Source organism: Myotis brandtii, unplaced genomic scaffold (assembly GCF_000412655.1).
Source record: "Myotis brandtii unplaced genomic scaffold, ASM41265v1 scaffold120, whole genome shotgun sequence".
Lineage (NCBI taxonomy): Eukaryota > Metazoa > Chordata > Mammalia > Chiroptera > Vespertilionidae > Myotis > Myotis brandtii.
This window is the reverse complement of record NW_005354174.1, coordinates 211428-231129: the sequence shown is the minus strand read 5'-3', so window position 1 is coordinate 231129 and position 19702 is coordinate 211428. Positions and strand designations below refer to the sequence as shown.

Sequence of the window (19702 nt, the reverse complement as noted above, 5' to 3'; positions counted from 1 at the left end):
CAACTTCATTTGTAGCTGGAGCTTTGAAATATTTAAAAACCCGTTTCATCACCTAAACACAACCCTATTACCACTCTGGCAAATTTCCTTCCATCTCTGTAGTAACAGTTCTGTGTTATTTCAAACTTTGTGTTCTTTAAAAAATGGTTGCGTAACATCCTAGTATGAAGAGCCATACAAATCTGACTAATCCTCGAGCTCTGAACTTTCAGGTTATTTCCAATTTTTCACTTTTACAGAGAACAACTTGTACATTTAACTTGCTTCTTTCTGAAAGTTTGTATTTAGAACTGCTGCCTTAGGAAGTTTTTCTAAAAGTGGAATTACTCAATCACTGAATGTTTGTAAGGCCTTTGTTTCACTCAACTCTTACTGGTTATCTATGCAGTGCCTGGCACTGTGCTCAGAATGATAACAAAAGAGGCAAACTGTGGTCTTGGTCCCCGTCCTCAAGGAGTTCACAGGCTGAGGGAAAGCATATTGCCAAACACGTCTGTCATAGGGTGGTACCAATTTATATTTCCTAATACATTTCCTAAGGAATAGTCACATTGTACCACATCAACACTGTTAGGATTCAAATAAACCAAACAAAAGGGTGTCTGGAATGACTTCTGGGGGAAATGATGCCGAGTTCAGAAGGTAAAGCAGTATAACAGAGAGAGAGGCAGGGCGGTCCGAGAGACGGAAAGGACCTAGACACTGAGCTAAGGAGTCTAAACTTGATCCTGAAGACACGGAGAGGCACTGTGGGATTTTAAAGGGGACTTAGTAACACAATCGGATTTACATTTTAGAAAGAAATGTCTAGTAGTGGTGTGCAGAAGATACTGGTAAGGTACAAAACAAATTAACCAGTAACTCTATGCGGTCAGAAGTAAAAAAGATCTGAATGGTTTAATACATTTAAAAAAGTGAATTTTTGCCCTAGCCATTGGGCTCAGTGGATACAGCGTCGGCCTGCGGACCGAAAGGTCCTGGGTTTGATTCCAGTCAAGGGCATATGCCTCGGTTGCAGGCTCCTCCCCAGCCCGGGCGCATTGCAGGAGGCAACCAATGGACGTGTTTTTCTCACATCAATATTTCTCTCTGTCTTTTCCTCTCTCTTCCACTCTCTAAAAATCAATGGAAAAATATCCTCAGGTGAGGATTTAAAAAAAAGTGAGTTTTCCATTTCTTTATTTTCTAACTATTATTAATAAGGATTTTAAGAATGCCACGAATTTTTGCCAAACTCATTAAATTTAACCTCTTGAATTCAGATTTCTAGAAGTATTTCATATCACCAAATAAATGTAACTTATCTTATTTTCAAATATTTATACTTCATTTCTTATTGTATTGGTCAGAATAGTATTTTAAAAAAATAATTACCCAAACTGTATGATTTTAGGTTATAAATTGAAAAATGGTCCAAAGGAACAATAGAGATTTTGGAAATGATTTAAGCTCTTTAAGAATTTAATATTCGCCGAAACCGGTTTGGCTCAGTGGATAGAGCGTCGGCCTGCGGACTCAAGGGTCCCAGGTTCGATTCCGGTCAAGGGCATGTACCTGGGTTGCGGGCACATCCCCAGTGGGAGATGTGCAGGAGGCAGCTGGTCGATGTTTCTCTCTCATCCATGTTTCTAACTCTCTATCTCTCTCCCTTCCTCTCTGTAAAAAATCAATAAAATATATTAAAAAAAAAAAGAATTTAATATTACAAACAAAAGCAATATAATACTGGGGAGAGGATTTGCTGTTTAAGACACATTGTCTGGGGTTAGGGTTAGAAATGCTAAGGAAGGAACTCAAACCAATGCTTTGCAAAATACACACACACATATATATATATATATATGATTTAAGAGGATGGGTTAAGAATGAATGTTTTCCAGAAGCTAACCTGGTACTGTTCAACCAACTGCACAAATGTTCTGTCCTTCCTTTAACATAATATGATACATACCAGTAGGCACCTTCATCTTCCAATAAGTGTCGTCATAGGAATGTACACTCTGCTTTACAACTTAGGTTTCTGGAAAGGAAAGCAGCCTGAATTGTCGAATGGGCTTACCGTGAGTGTGGCAAGTGACATGAAGCCGATGAGGTTATTCCACACTTTATCGATGTCCTTAAGCAACTGCTGCAGCTTCTCACTGCACACTGCGGTGGCTTTTATCCCCAGCTCCACACGTTTGGTCACCCTGTACACTTCAACAACACCTGATGGGGTGAGAGCGTAGAGAGTTAGGTGCTGGAAGTGTATCAAGAGCAGTACTGCTTGCTGTTATCTTAGTTGGAAAAAAGGACTATATCTGGACAGAGGTGAATGTACTATCTCTTGGGACCAACCATCTCTCAATGCTTCAGTTTAACTGACTGGTAAGAGCATAAACTCTAGAGCTACTCTGCTTGGATTCAAATCCCAGCTCTGTCACTTACTAGCTGTGTAACCTTGGGCAAGTCACATAACCTTTCTATGCATCAATTTCATCTGTAAAATTGGGTTAATAATAGCACCTCCACAAAGGATGGTTGAAGGGATTAAATTGGTTAATACTATAAAAGGCTTAGAACAGTGTCCGTAGAACAGTACGTATTATGCAAGTATTAACTATTGTTTTTTCTCGATTTTTTAGTCCATCTGTTTGAATTTGGGAAATACCATTAAACTTGCTGAAAATGGGAATATTAAAAGTTTAAAAGACTCTGAATGTCAATATCATTACAAACTAATTAAGAACTACTTTACTCCTATAATGCCCACTGATTTACACTCTGCGGTTTCATGTATCGTTTATACACTTAACAGAATTCAGAACAGTTCTTTTCCTATGGTTTCTGAGTACGGATAATAGGTGCCAAGTATCTCTGCATTCTAAGGAGAGGCACCAGACACATCCACAACCCTTACCCCAGCTTCTACGAGAGAGAACTGGAGGACCCCTGGGGGGTCCTCAGTGGTATGTCATCAGCCCTATGGCTTGTCCTCTTCCTTTCCTATGGGAAGGGCAGGAATTATTGTCTACCCTACGCCAAGTGAGGGGACCTCTAAGACAATCTTTCATAGACACCAGGAAAGTATTCGAAGGAGAGACAGGCAGCCCTGGTGAACATCTGCTTATGCAGAATTGTGCCTGTCTGGGTGGGAAAGAGGAACTAGAGTGAGGGGGCAGGAGCAAAGGAGAAACCACATCCCTTCACTATCCATTCACCCAGCAAATATACTTCAGTGACTACTATGTGCCAGGCACTAATCTAGCTGTTGGAGAAACAGCAGTGAACGAAACAGGCCAAAATCCTTCCCTACTTGGAGGTTCCTTCTAGTGGAGGGAGACAGATAATAAACAAGAACGGTAAGTAAAATACACAAGATGTTAAAGGTGATAAGGCTAGGGAGAAAATCAAGCAGGGAAAGGGACAGGAAGTGCCAGGGTGGACAGAGGGGATACAGTTGAGTAAGGGGGGCCAGGGAAGACCTCAGTTAGAAGGTGACACGTGAGTGAAGATCTGAAAAAGATTAGGGTCCAGTGCCTGTAGCTCTTGGCCACAGGCTAAGCCTGAGATTGGGGCGGGAGGAACACTGAATAAACAGAGATTGAGGTTTCAGGTTGGACTGGGATTTTTAATAGCTGAAGGTGGCCAGGAAGTTAAGGAATCGGTGATACTATTAAGGGGTAGAGAAACGAAATGACAGAGCAAAGACAGGCATTGACTGGAGACCCAATGATTTCATTCTAATGCATCACCTTGTTCAGATTCCTTGATAAACCAGTAACACAGATATAATTTTACATTGTTGCTATTATAACAAGGACTGGCAAGCGTGGCCATAGAGATCTTAAGTCAAATAGTCAAATAATCATGTCTGCCAATGACATATCTTATCTACAAATGCAGATGCTACTTAATAAAGCCATATGTAACTTGAGAGACCTAAATTAAACTACTTAACATAAGGGAAAACTGAAAATATTTCAAAGTGTCATGATTTTTGAATAAGTAAAGTATAAAAGAACATACCTAATAAATATTCCATGCCTTGAGCTGACTGAATTACTTCTGTGCACACAGAACTACTACTGATTCCATTTAAGGTATCATTTGCTTTCTTAATGACCTACAAGAAATGAAATCACATCACCTTACATAATCAAGAAAAGTCATTGCAAATCAAATTACTATTAGTAGAAAACCCAAGCCAAGAGGTGTGAAAAAGCATGACTAACTGATGTATGTACGTAACTATGCTAAAACAAACCTGAGAATTTAATTTTAACCTTGGAGAAACAACCCTCCATTTCTTTGGAAGTGGAAAGATAGAGGTTCTTTAGCTAAAATATTAATTTAGGCAGAGTTAATGATATCAGTTGTTATTTCTTAAACACAGTGACAGCTGAGGGCACAACTGACAAATGAGCCAGTGTACGCTATTACAAATGTAAAAGAAGCCTCACTTAAGATGTATGACTTTTTCCCGGCCAATGTGGCTCAGTGATTGAGCATCAATCTATGAGCCAGGAGGTCATGGTTCGATTCCCAGTCAGGACACATGCCCAGGTTGTGGACTCGATCCCCGGGAGGGGGGGTGCAGGAGGCAGCTGATTGATGATTCTCTCTCATCCCTGATGTTTCTCTCTCTCTCTCTCTCTCTCTCTCTCTCTCTCCTCTATCTGGAATCAATAAAAATATGTATTTAAAAAAAAAGATGTATGACTTTCCACAGAGCTTCACTTTGCACAAGGCAATCAAGGTAGGGCTCTCTTTAATTTTGCCTTTGTCCATTCAAAAGAACTAAAGAGGAAGCAAAATGATACAAGGCAGAGCTTACATATAGGTGAACACCACAAAAGTGATATACTCACTTCTAGGGCACTCCCCAGGCACCTCTGCCATTCATATGCATATCTCTCATTCTCCTGTGAATTTCATAAAAAGAACTGAGTTAAAAGGGCAAGTCTGGAATCCTCTATTTATAACTGTCAATCCAGAAGGCACTGGAAGATTTTCCTTTTTTATTAAAATCACTCTAGTTCAAGTACAGTTTCTCTTACGAACCCACTAGTGACTATTTTAAATTATTAATAAATGTAACTTCAAAGCACATGTCTTATGGATCTGAGGACAATGTTTTGTGACTGCTCCCCTCTGCAAATGTCGCCTCATTTTTCTAGTGATAGCATAAACTTCTTCACCGGTACTCACCACACAGGTGTCTAGTACAAGAGCCCATGTCAAATCACTGGCTTTCCACAGTTACAATTCTGTGTGAGTGTGAGTGTGTGTGTACATGCATATATGCATGTCTATGACGACAGGAGTGGGGGGAGAATGGTTAAGGGTTGGCTGTACAAGGAAGACAGTATGGGATGAAGGTACAGGAAACATAGAAGATTCATAACATTTTCCTCTTCTACAATATTGATGTTTTAACATTCACTAAAATGATAAAATCTAAGTGTTCAAAAGAATTTCCTTAAACGTGACCCCCTTGTGCAGTTTCATGAATAATTTTGGTTTTCAGGTCACTACCTACTTTCAGTGCCTGCCATATCGGGGAGGTATTTTCATCCAGGGCTAATGTCACCATTCTCTCACTTTAGTTGCATATTGTATGTCTGGTGCCTTGCGTCTCTCTGCCCCTCGTGTCACATCAGAAAGCTGCAAGCCTTTTTTCTCCAGGCCCTCCGTGCTCAGCTGGTCCTTTACCTGACCCCCGTGGAACACTACCCCGCTCACCTCCACCTCTCCTGTCAGATCTTTGTACTTGTCACGGATGACAGGCAGAGCGGGCTTCTCACTCAGAGTGTTGGAACGGTCTCTGAAAGGCTGCTCCAAAGCCGGAGAAGGAGAAGAATGGCTTATTTCTTTATCACCAAGGCTCAGACTCCTCTTGTGTGATCCTGGGAGTAGATGGCACAGTTAAAGGTTTTGATTGCTCAGCTTAGTGCAAGCCGAGGCTCTTGCTAACGTGACCTCTTCTGCAGATGTTTATGTCATGAGACATTCAGAAATACCAACCTCATTCATTCTGTCTGGCAAGCTACATGTTGAATCCTTTTCATTGTTCTCTCTTGCTTAGTTTCCCTGCCTTTAATTTTCTCCACTACTCTTCCCTGATCTATCATAATTCTTGCATAATTCTAAGTGCAGAATCATTGGAGTTTGGAGGCCTAAAGTATCTTTCTAAATATCAGTGCGTCAGAGTTGTGCTGCTTTTCCAGTCCTTAGTTATGGATTTGCACCAATCTCCTACATACTTTCTCAATCTAATGGAAATCAATGATCCCTTCTGCCAAGGTGGGCTCACAGCAGAAAGGGCAAGCTCAAATGTCTTCAAAAAGCAGGCAAGTAAATGACTAAGTCAGCTGCAGATCAGAAGTGCTGGGGACTGTGACACTGGAGAGAGCACACCCCATCAATTAAAGGGCTTAGTATTGCCAGATATTACTTTTTAAGAAAAGCTAGAAATCCAGATTGGGAAATCTCATGATTTTTACATATTGGTAACTGCTTCTCACATTTAAGAAACCTTGTTTGTGAGTCAATAAAACAGATCTGCAGACTGGATCCAGATCTACAGCTACCACATTGCAGCCTCTGGATTAAAAGCTACAGGATATAGCCAGGGAACAAGAGCAGAGCTAACTTCCCCACAAGTGGATCAAATCCATTTCTCTGGTACTTTTAACCCAGTACACCTCTAAGCAAACAAGCTAATGAACAACAACAGGCTGTGTGGTTAGCCCAAAAAGCAGTTATCTGAGGAATACTGGTTTGACTTCAGTTCAGTCTCAGGGAAACTTTTTCTTTTCTTTTTTTTTTTTTATAGCTATCTGTAATAGACTGAATTCAAACACTGGAAAATCTATATCCTGCTAAACCAAGGACCAACTTTTTATCCTAAGAACATGTAACACCTTAGTGGAAAAAAACAAACAAACACCACAATAAAAATCTATGTTGAAAGCTACTCACCTTGAACAGAAAGGTCAAAGGTTGCCAGTTCACTTTTGATCATTTCTTCACTGGATTTCATTTTGCTTTGTGAATTGGCCACTAAGAAGTCAAATTTGCTGATTTTGGGCTTTTCACTTTGAAACTCTCCAAAGTCATCTGAACATTCTTTGGGAGTGTCGTGAGAAGTGCCACTGGAAGTAGGGCTTGGACATGGGGCCTCTTGGCTCCATTCAGCTGCAGGTAGGTCCTGTCTGGTGAAATCTTTATAGTCCCTGCTTTCATATTCCTTTGGCTCACTGGTCTGAGGAATCACATCTTTAAAATTGGCAAAAGCCGGGAAGGGAGTCTCTGGAAGAGCATCTTCACTTCCGAAGGTCGTGACTTTGGACAGAGATGTCATGGTGATGTTTTCGGAACTGCCAAATGAAGTCTCTTTCTTTTGTAGAACTGAGGCAGCTGAGGAGGATCTGCTTCCTGCTGAGAGGACAAATGGAGAGAGTTTTCTGCCCTGAGATGCATCATCCCTGTCTGACCAGTCATAGCTCGTAAGTGTGCTCACTGCAAAATTGCTACTGTAGGTTCCAAAAGCAGCATATTTTAAGTCCTCTATATCTGAAAGGGAAATAAGACCCCACAATTAGAGGCAAGCTCACGATTTAGGCAAAATGCCCTAAACTCTGCAGAAGCAAAATGTCTAGCATATCTGATTAGTTTTATGCTATACTGGAGTTAACTAAATTTAGAGTTTGTACTAAAATTAAAGGAGTTGAGCTGTAAAATCTGATCTTTAAAAACCCACGTTAGCCTTGACTCGTCATTTATATTTAGTTACAAGGAGAAGTTTTCTTTGGATATAAAAACTACTAAAAAAAAGATAGGTTCATCTACCAATGTATATACTATTTCATATGAGAATAGGGCTATTTCATAAATAGTTCGTTTATAAACTTTAAAATGTATTTACAATATTCCCTGCTTAAAGCATGCCTCTTTTGCCTTGACTTCGTTGAAAAAACGTTCCTTTAAAACATGGACATATGAAATGTACATGACAAACTAAAAATTGACAATTTCTCAAAACTAGAATGAAAATAATGTTACTTAACTTTTAATCAATTATTAGGAGTTTCTGTCTCAAGCCAGGCCAAATATGAGATTTCAATTAAGCAGTTACTTACCTAGTTATTTTGGTCAACATGGGCGTCATATTGCTGTGATGGCGTATGAGGAAAGAAAAATCAACCTAATCTACATTAGTCCCTAAAAAACAGAGGCAAAGGTCTGGGTCCTGTTGTGCTCCTGTTTCTCCTTCAACTATGTTCAGCCCCTCATAAAAAAAATAAGAAGAAGAATAAAAGAAAAAGAAAGAAAGAAATGCTGGGGCAAAAGACTTATTTTAGATTCGTAGTACATGTTTTAGTAATTTAAGTGGTAGCATAAAACAGCAAAGAGAATGTAGAGGTTTTTAATTTAGACAGACCTGGGTTCAACTTCCAGCCCTGCCACCTATGACTTATGTGACACTAGGCAAGCTATTTCACATTTTTTAACCTTGGTTTGTTATCTGTAAGATGAAAATACCATGGACATTGGAAGAGATGTGTTGTGACAATTAACGATAATGTGTGTAAAGGAGCCAGGGCCTGGTAAGCAATACAAAATAGCAGTATTTGTACAGCATAGTGGCCACCAGCCTCAATTTGACATTTAGTTGCTACTTTAGGGCCTAAAATGAAGTTATTTCAAAGTAAAAATGAAATGTCTACTCATCATTTTAGTGGTCTTACTAGGGAAACTTTCTTGTCCATATTCAAAAATCAAAACCAGCCAAGGCTGAATAACACGTACACAACAGCATGTGGAGAAGCTAGCGACCTTTCAGCAGCACAGTCCAGTCTGGCTAACATGTTTAGTTTCATTTTAGTCACTATCTACAAGGCCAGAAGGCCACACACAACACTCCTCTCTGACAACCCAAACATGGTTTACAAAGAAAATGCTCAAGCCCTGGCCGGTTTTGCTCAGTGGATAGAGCATCAGCCTGCGGACCAAAGGGTCCTGGATTCAATTCCGATCAAGGGCATGTATCTTGGTTGCAGGCTCCTCCCTAGCCTGGACCCTGGTCAGGGCACGTGCAGGAGGCAACCAATCAATGTGTTTCCCTCACATAGATATTTCTCTCTGTCTCTCCCTCTCTCTTCCACTCTCTCTAAAAATCAGTGGAAAAAAATATCCTTGAGTGAGGATTAAAAAAAAAAAATTAAAAGAAAATGCTCAAAAGTTTTGTGACTCAGATTTTCATAACTAAGTCAGGAGGTGAACCCAAACTGGGTTATTTTGTCTTTGTTTCCCAGCAACCCTGCACAGTTTGAGTTAAGGGACTCCTGACATTTCCATAGCTCTTCTAACAGTATACCCCACATCTGTCTCTTTAAACTGTATTAGGAAAGGGTACTAAATTAAAAACAAAAATGAAACACCCTAGGTGTATAAAAAGGCCAACCAGTAAAAAGCATATAACATTCCCAAAACAACAGTGTATTTTAAAATTCTGTATGTACGTGGTATTTTTCAAATTTGGCTTATTAAACAGGAGAAAAAAAGATTCAGGTGAATGAATGGAAGAGACTTTAGACAAAATGCTTTCTTATTTCTTAGTCTCTGGCTGAGTAGTGTTCCGTTTTCCCCACTAAGGGACTAGAACAGTGGTTCTCAACCTTGGCTGCACATTAGAATCACCTGGGAATCTTTTTAAAATCCTGATTTCTGGGCCTCATCCTCCGGAAATTCTGTTTCTTTGTTACTAATGTTGTGGCCCCACCCCATAACAAAGAAACAGAATTTCCGGAGGATGAGGCCCAGAAATCAGGATTTTAAAAAGATTCCCAGGTGATTCTAATGTGTAGCCAAGGTTGAGAACCACTGGACTAGAAGGTACCCTGATTCAAACAAGGTGAAATTCAATCAGGAGGCAGATGAAGTTAACACAAGACTTGTCTTCCAGGGGTACATTCAGAAGAATGTTTCACAATACAGATATTTTTATTATTAGACCCTACCAGAAAGCTCTTTGGGGAAGCTATATTATGAAGTGCTCCTAGAATCTCATCTATTAAAAGAGTAGCAATTTTTCTAGAGACCAAAGATAAATTTAGTGAAAAGTTAAGCTCTAGTTCAAACATCACAATCAAGTTTCCAAGGCAATAAAAATACCCTTTTGTGCAATTATGCAACAAGGTGTTTGTTTTTTAAAACAGAAATGATTGTAGTATAATCATGTAAAAGGAATTACGAGAACAGGGATTACTTTAGCTGAAAAAAAGTATTTTTAAAATACTACCAGTCTTTAACAAATCTTATATTTTATACTTAAAAAAAAAAAGAGAGTAAATATACAGGATATACTAAAATCAAGCCTTGAGGTTGATTTTTAAATTTTCTTTTGCCTATAGTATAAAAAAATCATTTACTGAAGTGCAATTCATTTGCACACTGTATAAGGAAGTACTAAAACTGATATTTCATAGGAATGTGAAAACACTGTATTCCTAAACCTTAGCATTTATAAACAACATAAAAACAACATAATGAATATTAGTAATTTTCTAAGAAAATAGGTAAATCAGGAAAATTCCTTATTTCCCATGTTAATAGTTCTACACTTTCTAAGCAGTAAAATTCTATTTGTATGATGGCCTTAAAAATATTAAAGATTCTTTAAGACCTAGAACATAAGTGATGGAAGCTCTATTTGGAAAAATAATATGAAATAACCCACAGTTTAATTTGTAATCACCAAAGTTGCTACAGATGGGTTTTCAATTTGATAGCTGAATTCTACTAGTAAACATTGCAAGAGAAAAAGAAAACAGAATGGATGCAATAAAATGTACAGAGAATCATTACTACATTTCCAATTCTACTGAAGAACTCTGACGCTGTGCTAGGTTGAACTGCAATTGCACACAGATAATAGGCCAAATTGTGTGCTTTAATACATGTAATTGTTTGCAACCAGGAATGTCCTATTACAAAGGCCAAAGGAATAAACTATACAATCTGCCTTTCATCCTGTATCTCAAATCATGACATGGATTTCTTGCTTATGCTAGTAAGTAACCCTATCAGTCTTCTATAACCTCCATTGAAATCCCTTCTAAACCAATGTTACACATGAAAACAAGGCATTTCTTGGAACAAAGAATGTGAGCTGCCACTACAGGACACAGACAGAAGGCCATACCAATTCCCATTTTCTAAGGCTGTAAGCATACCCCCAGGTGATTAATAAGAGTTACTGGCTTTTGAGAAAGGGGTTTGGAAAAGAAGAAAGGAGATACATGTGTGAATTCTACCATTCCCTAGTATTTTATATAGCAATAAAAATATTCAATGGACTCAGGAAGTCCTTTGAAAAACTCAAATATCTTTTAATTTCCAGTACTGATTTAATGCAAATTTCATTTACCAAAGCAAACCATGAAACATTTATACATTTCAACTTCTTCCCACCCTGGCCCTTTTCTCTCCTGAGATCAGTCATATTCACATTCTCTATTAATTCTAAAACCTGGTCTGACTATATCCTATTAAGTCTCAAACACCCTGATAGGTGTTGTTGAGGAAAACAGGAAAAGCTGCTGTGTAATTGCCTTCCAGTGTTTTCTAATCGGCACAGAAACCTCCCATTCTTTTGTACTGACTCACGGGCCAGCATTTTCCTTCCAAAACAACTCATCAAAAGTATTCAACTGATGGAAAAACAAAGCTACAAGCAGCTCTTTAAAAATAATTTGATTCTTTGAGTTATTTTAAGATTTAGCCCAGCTTCTTTGATATTGCCAGTGTCTTCTACATGTTCATTTGCTACTTTTAAAAATCAGCAGCGATTTTAATGTGAACAATAGAGTGACTGTAGAATATAAATACATTTGTATAATTTCTCAGGCACTGATGTATGAAGTCAAGCACTAACCACGTCTTACTTAACTTGGTATTGGAATAAACAAAACGATTTTTTGTTTGCCTGTTTAAATCTGTAGCACAGAGTTCTTTAACTCTTTATTGCAAGTTCATATTACATTATTAAAACTTCTCCCTGTAAGTAAATGTTACTCTGAACACATTGTTTAATTTGTGAATGCGACTGTTTTACACACAATTATATTCAGTCATTTTCTCCAGCCTGCTTAGATAAATGCAGAAAGGATTTAAAATAAAAGTCTCAGGTGGACCAATCTAGCATTAGATAATTCCATTGACAAAGGAATATCTTAGCCAAAGCTACCACAAGACTGGTCTTATATATGGCGCCAGGAAACCCTAAAGGGCACCTGGTATTATCACTCTAGATCAGTGGTTCTAAACCTTCTGGCCCTTTAAATACAGTTCCTCATGTTGTGACCCAACCATAAAATTATTTTCATTGCTATTTCATAACTGTAATGTTGCTACTGTTATGAATCATAATGTAAATATCTGATATGCAGGATGGTCTTAGGCGACGTTTGACCGCCAAAGGGGTCGCGACCCACAGGTTGAGAACCACTGGTCTAAAGCATTATGCCCTGGAATACACAATATTTTAAATGGCAAACCCAGCTTATCTTAGAGTTAATCTAAAACCCAATATGCAACTTTTTTCCTTCTCAAATGGCATACTTCAGATAGTATAAGTGATCTGTTAAGAATTCTAATAAAAATCCTTATCTTCAATGGTTTAATTTCCTTTCTGCCTCAATTTTAAAATATAACGAAGAACTAAAGCCTCAAATTGTAAGAAAAAAAGTTAAACCATAGAAACAACCCCTTTTGCCCAAGGTTTTTATTGATCTTGGGGCGTGTGTTTTTTTTATCTGAAAACAATAATATTCTCAAGATTTTTTACTATTATTATACTCTAAAAGTGTCATCCTGTTGTGCCAAGGTTGCAGGTTTGATCCTCAGCCAGGGGAAATAAACAAATAAGTAAATAAAATGGAAAAAAAATATTTTCCACATTTGGTCTGTTCTTGTTAATTTTTGTGGGTCTTTCTAGAATTCTTTTCTTAAAAATGAAAATGTTTGAAGTCTACTTTGAGGCATCCTCTAAAGTCGTTTTATGGACTAAATAAAAAACAACTGAGAGCGGCTTCACAATACATTCTGAAGCTGGAAAGATACAGTACTACACAAGTAGAGGATGAAGTACCCAATTTCAACTCCAATCAAATCAGTCCTGGTATTAACACTGAACACTTTCCAGTACACAGATTATCAATTTAAATTAAACTTACATTTACTGTGCTCAGAAGTCCATCTCAACACCATTTGATAATTTATTTTAAATTAAATTTACTGATAATGTGTCCTTTTCCTCTGCCCCCTCACCTTCCCCTCTCCTCACAATGGAACTCCTACTGGAGAAAGGCTCTGTGATCTTTACTAAGCAATAAAATCTACTCAGTTTCTTCACTAGAAGAAGTAAATTTCCTAATGTCTAAAATTGTGTTCAGTTTACACTTTAAAAAATATTTGAAGTTATATTTTAATCCAGTGAGATGTTAAAAACTTTTATCAATGGAATTATAAGGGAAAAAGCTAAAATGCACCAATACTTTTCTAGGAGAAAGGTGTTTGAGGAAACAAAACAAACAAAAGGGAAAACCCTCTAATCACAGGAGATGCTATTGCTTTAAACTTGATATGGACCAGAGATTTTTTTTGGTCTAACCCTGAAAAAAGTACAAATTACACACATCCCCACACTTTCAAAATATGCCAAAGAATTATTTATTAACATAGGACTTACAGATCACAAAAGAGAGTGGTACAGAGAGCTGGAAAATAAGTCATCAGAATAAGCATGCAGATCAGTATTTGCAGAGGAATATACCAAAGCAAGTTCAAAAAGGCACATTCACACAGAAAATGTCTATAAAAAAAAGACATCAGAAGAGCAGCCCAAAAAAGAAAAAAGAAAAAAAAAAGGCGCTGATTAAAATACAAAGATTTTTAATGACAAAGAAGAGTTACTTTACAGGTAGGTAGGTAGGTAGCTACAGAAGTCTTGCTAACCCTTTGAGTGTCACAAATGAAGGTAAGCTCTTGCTGCCAACAAAACCAGATGATCTTAATGACTGCACGTCAAGATGCTTCAGTGCCAGAGAGATTAAATTTAGTGGGCGGACAAAAGCAGCCTAGTTGAAATTATATGCAGCAAGGGCTCAAAGGGTTAAATGTAATAATATGCAGAGAAATCAGGCAATGTTATTAGCATTATCTACCTTCCATACAAAGAATTATAGCAAGAGTTAAAAGAGACAGTATCCCCTTCAGAGTTAAGTTAGGGTTTCTAAATAGGACTAAGGTCTAGAGATAGCAGTCTACTACATTTTATTCTCTCTTCATCAGCACACTTCGAATTTCTCCAACAAGAAGTACCTTTAACCCTCAAACTAAGAGAGCAAGAGATACTGTGGTCAACATGAAAACTGAAGAAGTCCCTGTCATGTACCCTCCACAATACATTTATGCAGCAATTTTGCTCAACAACTATATAGTGCATTAGTCAGACATCAACCCCTTTTAACAACCGCTCTAAAGGGATACTGCTTCTTTCTGACAGGTTTACAGATCCAAAGGAGGGAACAATCTGCTTTTAAGAATATCTCAAACTGAAGAGACTTGGCTTGAACATTACAGGTTCCAAGCTGGGAATGTTCCAAACATACATAAAAGAATATGAGCACAGAATATTATTTTAACAGGTCAATCAGAACAAAGAAAAAAAACAGCCTCCCCTCCCCAAATAAAATGGGAGAAAAAAACGACACCCTAAACCCAGATTAGACTCATCTCATAAAGACATTTAGCTTGGCACTGTGAAAGAATATAGATTCACTTTCAGAAAAATAGCTTCTAATTAATAATTCCAGAGTCCAGAAGGCTAGTTTACTTGTTATGAGATTTTTTAAATAAAAATCAAATACTGTTGTTCAGAAAATGGAGCACTTTGCAATCAACTGCTGTGGCTCAAGCAGCTCATACAAAAAAGAGAAACAAATTCACTGTATCAAACAAACAGTAGCAAAAAAAATATATATATAGGAAACCATCTGAGGAAAAGTACAAAAAAAGGAAGTAGACAGTCAGGGGCACAAGGAGTCTGAGGACAGACAGCCCACTGCACTTGGAAAATACCCTGGCAAGTAGCAACATGAAACACACAACATCTCTGAAAACTTGCTCCTGCCTCAGCACCCTGTTTAAGGATACCTTCATTTCAACAGCCAAAGGACAGAGGCAATTTTGTTTTCTGATTGCAAAAGTCATTAATACTTTACAATTTCTGCCTGGATCTGTAAACTTGGAAGTCTGTTACGTGTTCCTCTCTAGTTAAAAAACAACAACAATGAACCCTTCATATGCATAATAAATTTTCTAGAATACAGTAATACTGAGATATCTCTCATTATTAAAGGCCACAAAATAGGTTTATCTTTCTATATGTATCAAATAACAAAACAAAATAAAAACTAGGACACTTGGGAATCTAGTTTTTATGACAAGAAGTTAAGCTAGAGAATAAACTGCTACATGTAAATTCATACAGAATTTTAAGAGGGCTCCCCTTAAGATATTCTCAAACATTTTATGAGAAAGTGAGAGGTTACCCTATTCTATCATCTACAGACCTGTTACAATTTAATACTTCCAATAATAAAGTTTAACACTGAAAACTGTACCTGAAATCCACTAACTCACGCCCTCCTCTTTGCCAGACCCTGGCACACAGGACATCCATACAGAAGCACTTTCCCTCTTTTTCTCTTGTTAGGGACCTGGCAAACTACAACTGGCTACACATTCTTACTTTATTGACCTAACAAGAGTCAGTTTCTGTAAACCAAACAGAAAACTATATTGGCAGCTATTAAATATACCCAAGAGAAGAAAAAAGGAGAGGGAAACACTGGCCTCACTCACAGAAATAGAGGAACATTACTGGCACTGCAAAAATTTCTACAAAAACTTTTGGCAATGTGGGGTTCATTTAGCAGTGGATTTTTATGTGCTTCTAACACCAAGTTGGTGTTAGATTTCAAAAATAAAAATATTTATCCAATCTAAGTTCCATAGTATTCAGGGTATCCATTATACCCAAGTATCCCTAGATTCAAATTTAACATTGCTTATGGGGACTGGTAACTAAGAGGTTATTAGTAATTCATAAAGGTTAAGAGCCAGAGACTTACTGTCTGTAAATCAACACCCACAGAACCATCTTTGAAATCTACATCACCATCACCAGAGCAATCTCACCAATTCCTCACCTGCAGCAGGAGGATGCTGGCCACTAACTGTTGGTAAATCCAAAGAGCTATCAGACATGACATGCTTAAGATCTCCTCCCACATCAGCCAGTTTCATGTCAAACTGAACAGAGAGTGCATCTTCAGAGTCCTCCTTGCCAACACTGCTGCCACCAATGGAAGGGAGATCCAAGGACTTCACTGAAGCAGAGTCTTCTTTGGTGTGTCTGAAAGCCACTGCTTTTTCTCCCAGGGATTTGTCTGAGTTCATGGAAGAAAATTTATTGGAGTGGAAGTCGGCAAAATCATCATCACTTTTTCCTGAAGGAGGGTTATCTCTCAGTTCGTCACCTAGTCCAGATCCTTCCAGAGAAAGCTGTTTGAAGACATCATATTTGGTAGACGCAGCAGCAGAGTTCTGTCCACTCTTCACTGTGTTGCTCGAGCTGCTGGTCAGAGGAACAGGATTAACTTCCTCTTTGAGGGCATCATATTTGTCATCTGTCTTTTGCTCAGATGAAACAGAGCTATTACTGAAAGCCATAAAATCTGCAAAGTCATCCTGCTCCCCAACAGATGCTGGACTAGAATATTCCCCAAAAAGGTTGAATTCTCCAAAATCATCAGCCAAACTACAAGATTTAGTTGATGCCAATGCTGCTGTGGCTACAGCAGGTCCTGCCTGTGGTCGTGTAGAAACAGATTTTGATGTACTAAATGTGGCTGAAAAAGACAATGGTTTCTCGCTGCTGCAAGTAACTGAGGAAAACATATCTAAGTCTGCTAAGTTCAGAGGATTTTTCACTTGAGTTTGTTGTTTCTGTTGTATAGCTCCTGAGGGGAAGGCTGCTGGAAAAGTTTTGTCTTTTGTTGGTGGCTCTAGGGGTGATATACTACCGGCAGTTTTAAAATCGGTGAAACCATCATCAGTTCCTGCAGATCTGAATTCTGCAAAGTTTTCTCCTGGAAGAAAAAACAACAGCGAAATAAGAAAGAGTTGAAAACAATATGATGCACAGCATATTAAATGACAAGCATACTTTGCCGGCTGGCATGTACATGTAAATTCATACAGAATTTTAAGAGGGCTCCCCTTAAGATATTCTCAAACATTTTATGAGAAAGTGAGAGGTTACCCTATTCTATCATCTACAGACCTGTTACAATTTAATACTTCCAATAATAAAGTTTAACACTGAAAACTGTACCTGAAATCCACTAACTCACGCCCTCCTCTTTGCCAGACCCTGGCACACAGGACATCCATACAGAAGCACTTTCCCTCTTTTTCTCTTGTTAGGGACCTGGCAAACTACAACTGGCTACACATTCTTACTTTATTGACCTAACAAGAGTCAGTTTCTGTAAACCAAACAGAAAACTATATTGGCAGCTATTAAATATACCCAAGAGAAGAAAAAAGGAGAGGGAAACACTGGCCTCACTCACAGAAATAGAGGAACATTACTGGCACTGCAAAAATTTCTACAAAAACTTTTGGCAATGTGGGGTTCATTTAGCAGTGGATTTTTATGTGCTTCTAACACCAAGTTGGTGTTAGATTTCAAAAATAAAAATATTTATCCAATCTAAGTTCCATAGTATTCAGGGTATCCATTATACCCAAGTATCCCTAGATTCAAATTTAACATTGCTTATGGGGACTGGTAACTAAGAGGTTATTAGTAATTCATAAAGGTTAAGAGCCAGAGACTTACTGTCTGTAAATCAACACCCACAGAACCATCTTTGAAATCTACATCACCATCACCAGAGCAATCTCACCAATTCCTCACCTGCAGCAGGAGGATGCTGGCCACTAACTGTTGGTAAATCCAAAGAGCTATCAGACATGACATGCTTAAGATCTCCTCCCACATCAGCCAGTTTCATGTCAAACTGAACAGAGAGTGCATCTTCAGAGTCCTCCTTGCCAACACTGCTGCCACCAATGGAAGGGAGATCCAAGGACTTCACTGAAGCAGAGTCTTCTTTGGTGTGTCTGAAAGCCACTGCTTTTTCTCCCAGGGATTTGTCTGAGTTCATGGAAGAAAATTTATTGGAGTGGAAGTCGGCAAAATCATCATCACTTTTTCCTGAAGGAGGGTTATCTCTCAGTTCGTCACCTAGTCCAGATCCTTCCAGAGAAAGCTGTTTGAAGACATCATATTTGGTAGACGCAGCAGCAGAGTTCTGTCCACTCTTCACTGTGTTGCTCGAGCTGCTGGTCAGAGGAACAGGATTAACTTCCTCTTTGAGGGCATCATATTTGTCATCTGTCTTTTGCTCAGATGAAACAGAGCTATTACTGAAAGCCATAAAATCTGCAAAGTCATCCTGCTCCCCAACAGATGCTGGACTAGAATATTCCCCAAAAAGGTTGAATTCTCCAAAATCATCAGCCAAACTACAAGATTTAGTTGATGCCAATGCTGCTGTGGCTGCAGCAGGTCCTGCCTGTGGTCGTGTAGAAACAGATTTTGATGTACTAAATGTGGCTGAAAAAGACAATGGTTTCTCGCTGCTGCAAGTAACTGAGGAAAACATATCTAAGTCTGCTAAGTTCAGAGGATTTTTCACTTGAGTTTGTTGTTTCTGTTGTATAGCTCCTGAGGGGAAGGCTGCTGGAAAAGTTTTGTCTTTTGTTGGTGGCTCTAGGGGTGAAATACTACCGGCAGTTTTAAAATCGGTGAAACCATCATCAGTCCCTGCAGATCTGAATTCTGCAAAGTTTTCTCCTGGAAGAAAAAACAACAGTGAAATAAGAAAGAGTTGAAAACAATATGATACACAGCATATTAAATGACAAGCATACTTTGAATTCTGCAAAGTTTTCTCCTGGAAGAAAAAACAACAGCGAAATAAGAAAGAGTTGAAAACAATATGATGCACAGCATATTAAATGACAAGCATACTTTGCCGGCTGGCATGGCTCAGTGATTGAGCATCAACCTATGAACCAGGAGGTCATGGTTCCATTCCTGGCCAGGGCACATGCCTGGGTTGCGGGTTCCATCCCCCATTGTGGGGTATGCAGGAGGCAGCCAATCAATGATTCTCTCTCATCATTGATGTTTCTATCTCTCTCTCCCTCTCCCTTCCTCTCTGAAATCAATACAAATATATATTTTAAAATACGACAAGCATACTTTTATAAAGTTTTCCCTTACTGGACTGACATAATTTAACTATAGTTTAAACCGTACCAAATATTCTTTTAGGAACTACGTATTTGTTTCCACACTGAAGGCTAGTGATACAAAAATCAAACCGAGAGCACCAAACAGTATTCTTTTCATTTGCTCCCTTTAGTGAGAGAAGTCTCCTGGTGCCAGATCCTTCAGTTGGCCAAAAGCACTGCTTGCAGAACTTTTTCGCACTGAATGGCCAGCCAAGGGTATTCACAGAATAAAAAGTCATTGCTGGCCCTAGCTGGTTTGGCTCAGTGGATAGAGTGTCGGCCT

The 19702-nt window shown here is 38.5% G+C and overlaps 1 protein-coding gene across 12 annotated transcripts in view; it reads right to left on the bottom strand.

The window, feature by feature from the left end:
* SYNRG (synergin, gamma) overlaps positions 1-19702 on the bottom strand; it is a 56604-nt gene that overhangs the window by 7861 nt on the left and 29041 nt on the right. For 9 of the 12 annotated variants that reach the window (XM_014531374.1, XM_014531349.1, XM_014531358.1 and 6 more), the window contains 6 exons: positions 18035-18976; positions 6964-7557; positions 5725-5888; positions 4851-4904; positions 4009-4105; positions 2060-2208 (listed from right to left, as the gene is read on the bottom strand). In XM_014531374.1, coding sequence (XP_014386860.1) covers positions 2060-2208; positions 4009-4105; positions 4851-4904; positions 5725-5888; positions 6964-7557; positions 18035-18976 — 2000 coding nt within the window. The remainder of the gene's footprint in view (positions 1-2059; positions 2209-4008; positions 4106-4850; positions 4905-5724; positions 5889-6963; positions 7558-18034; positions 18977-19702) is intronic. The other 3 variants (XM_005858522.2, XM_014531394.1, XM_005858530.2) reach the window with 1 other exon arrangement.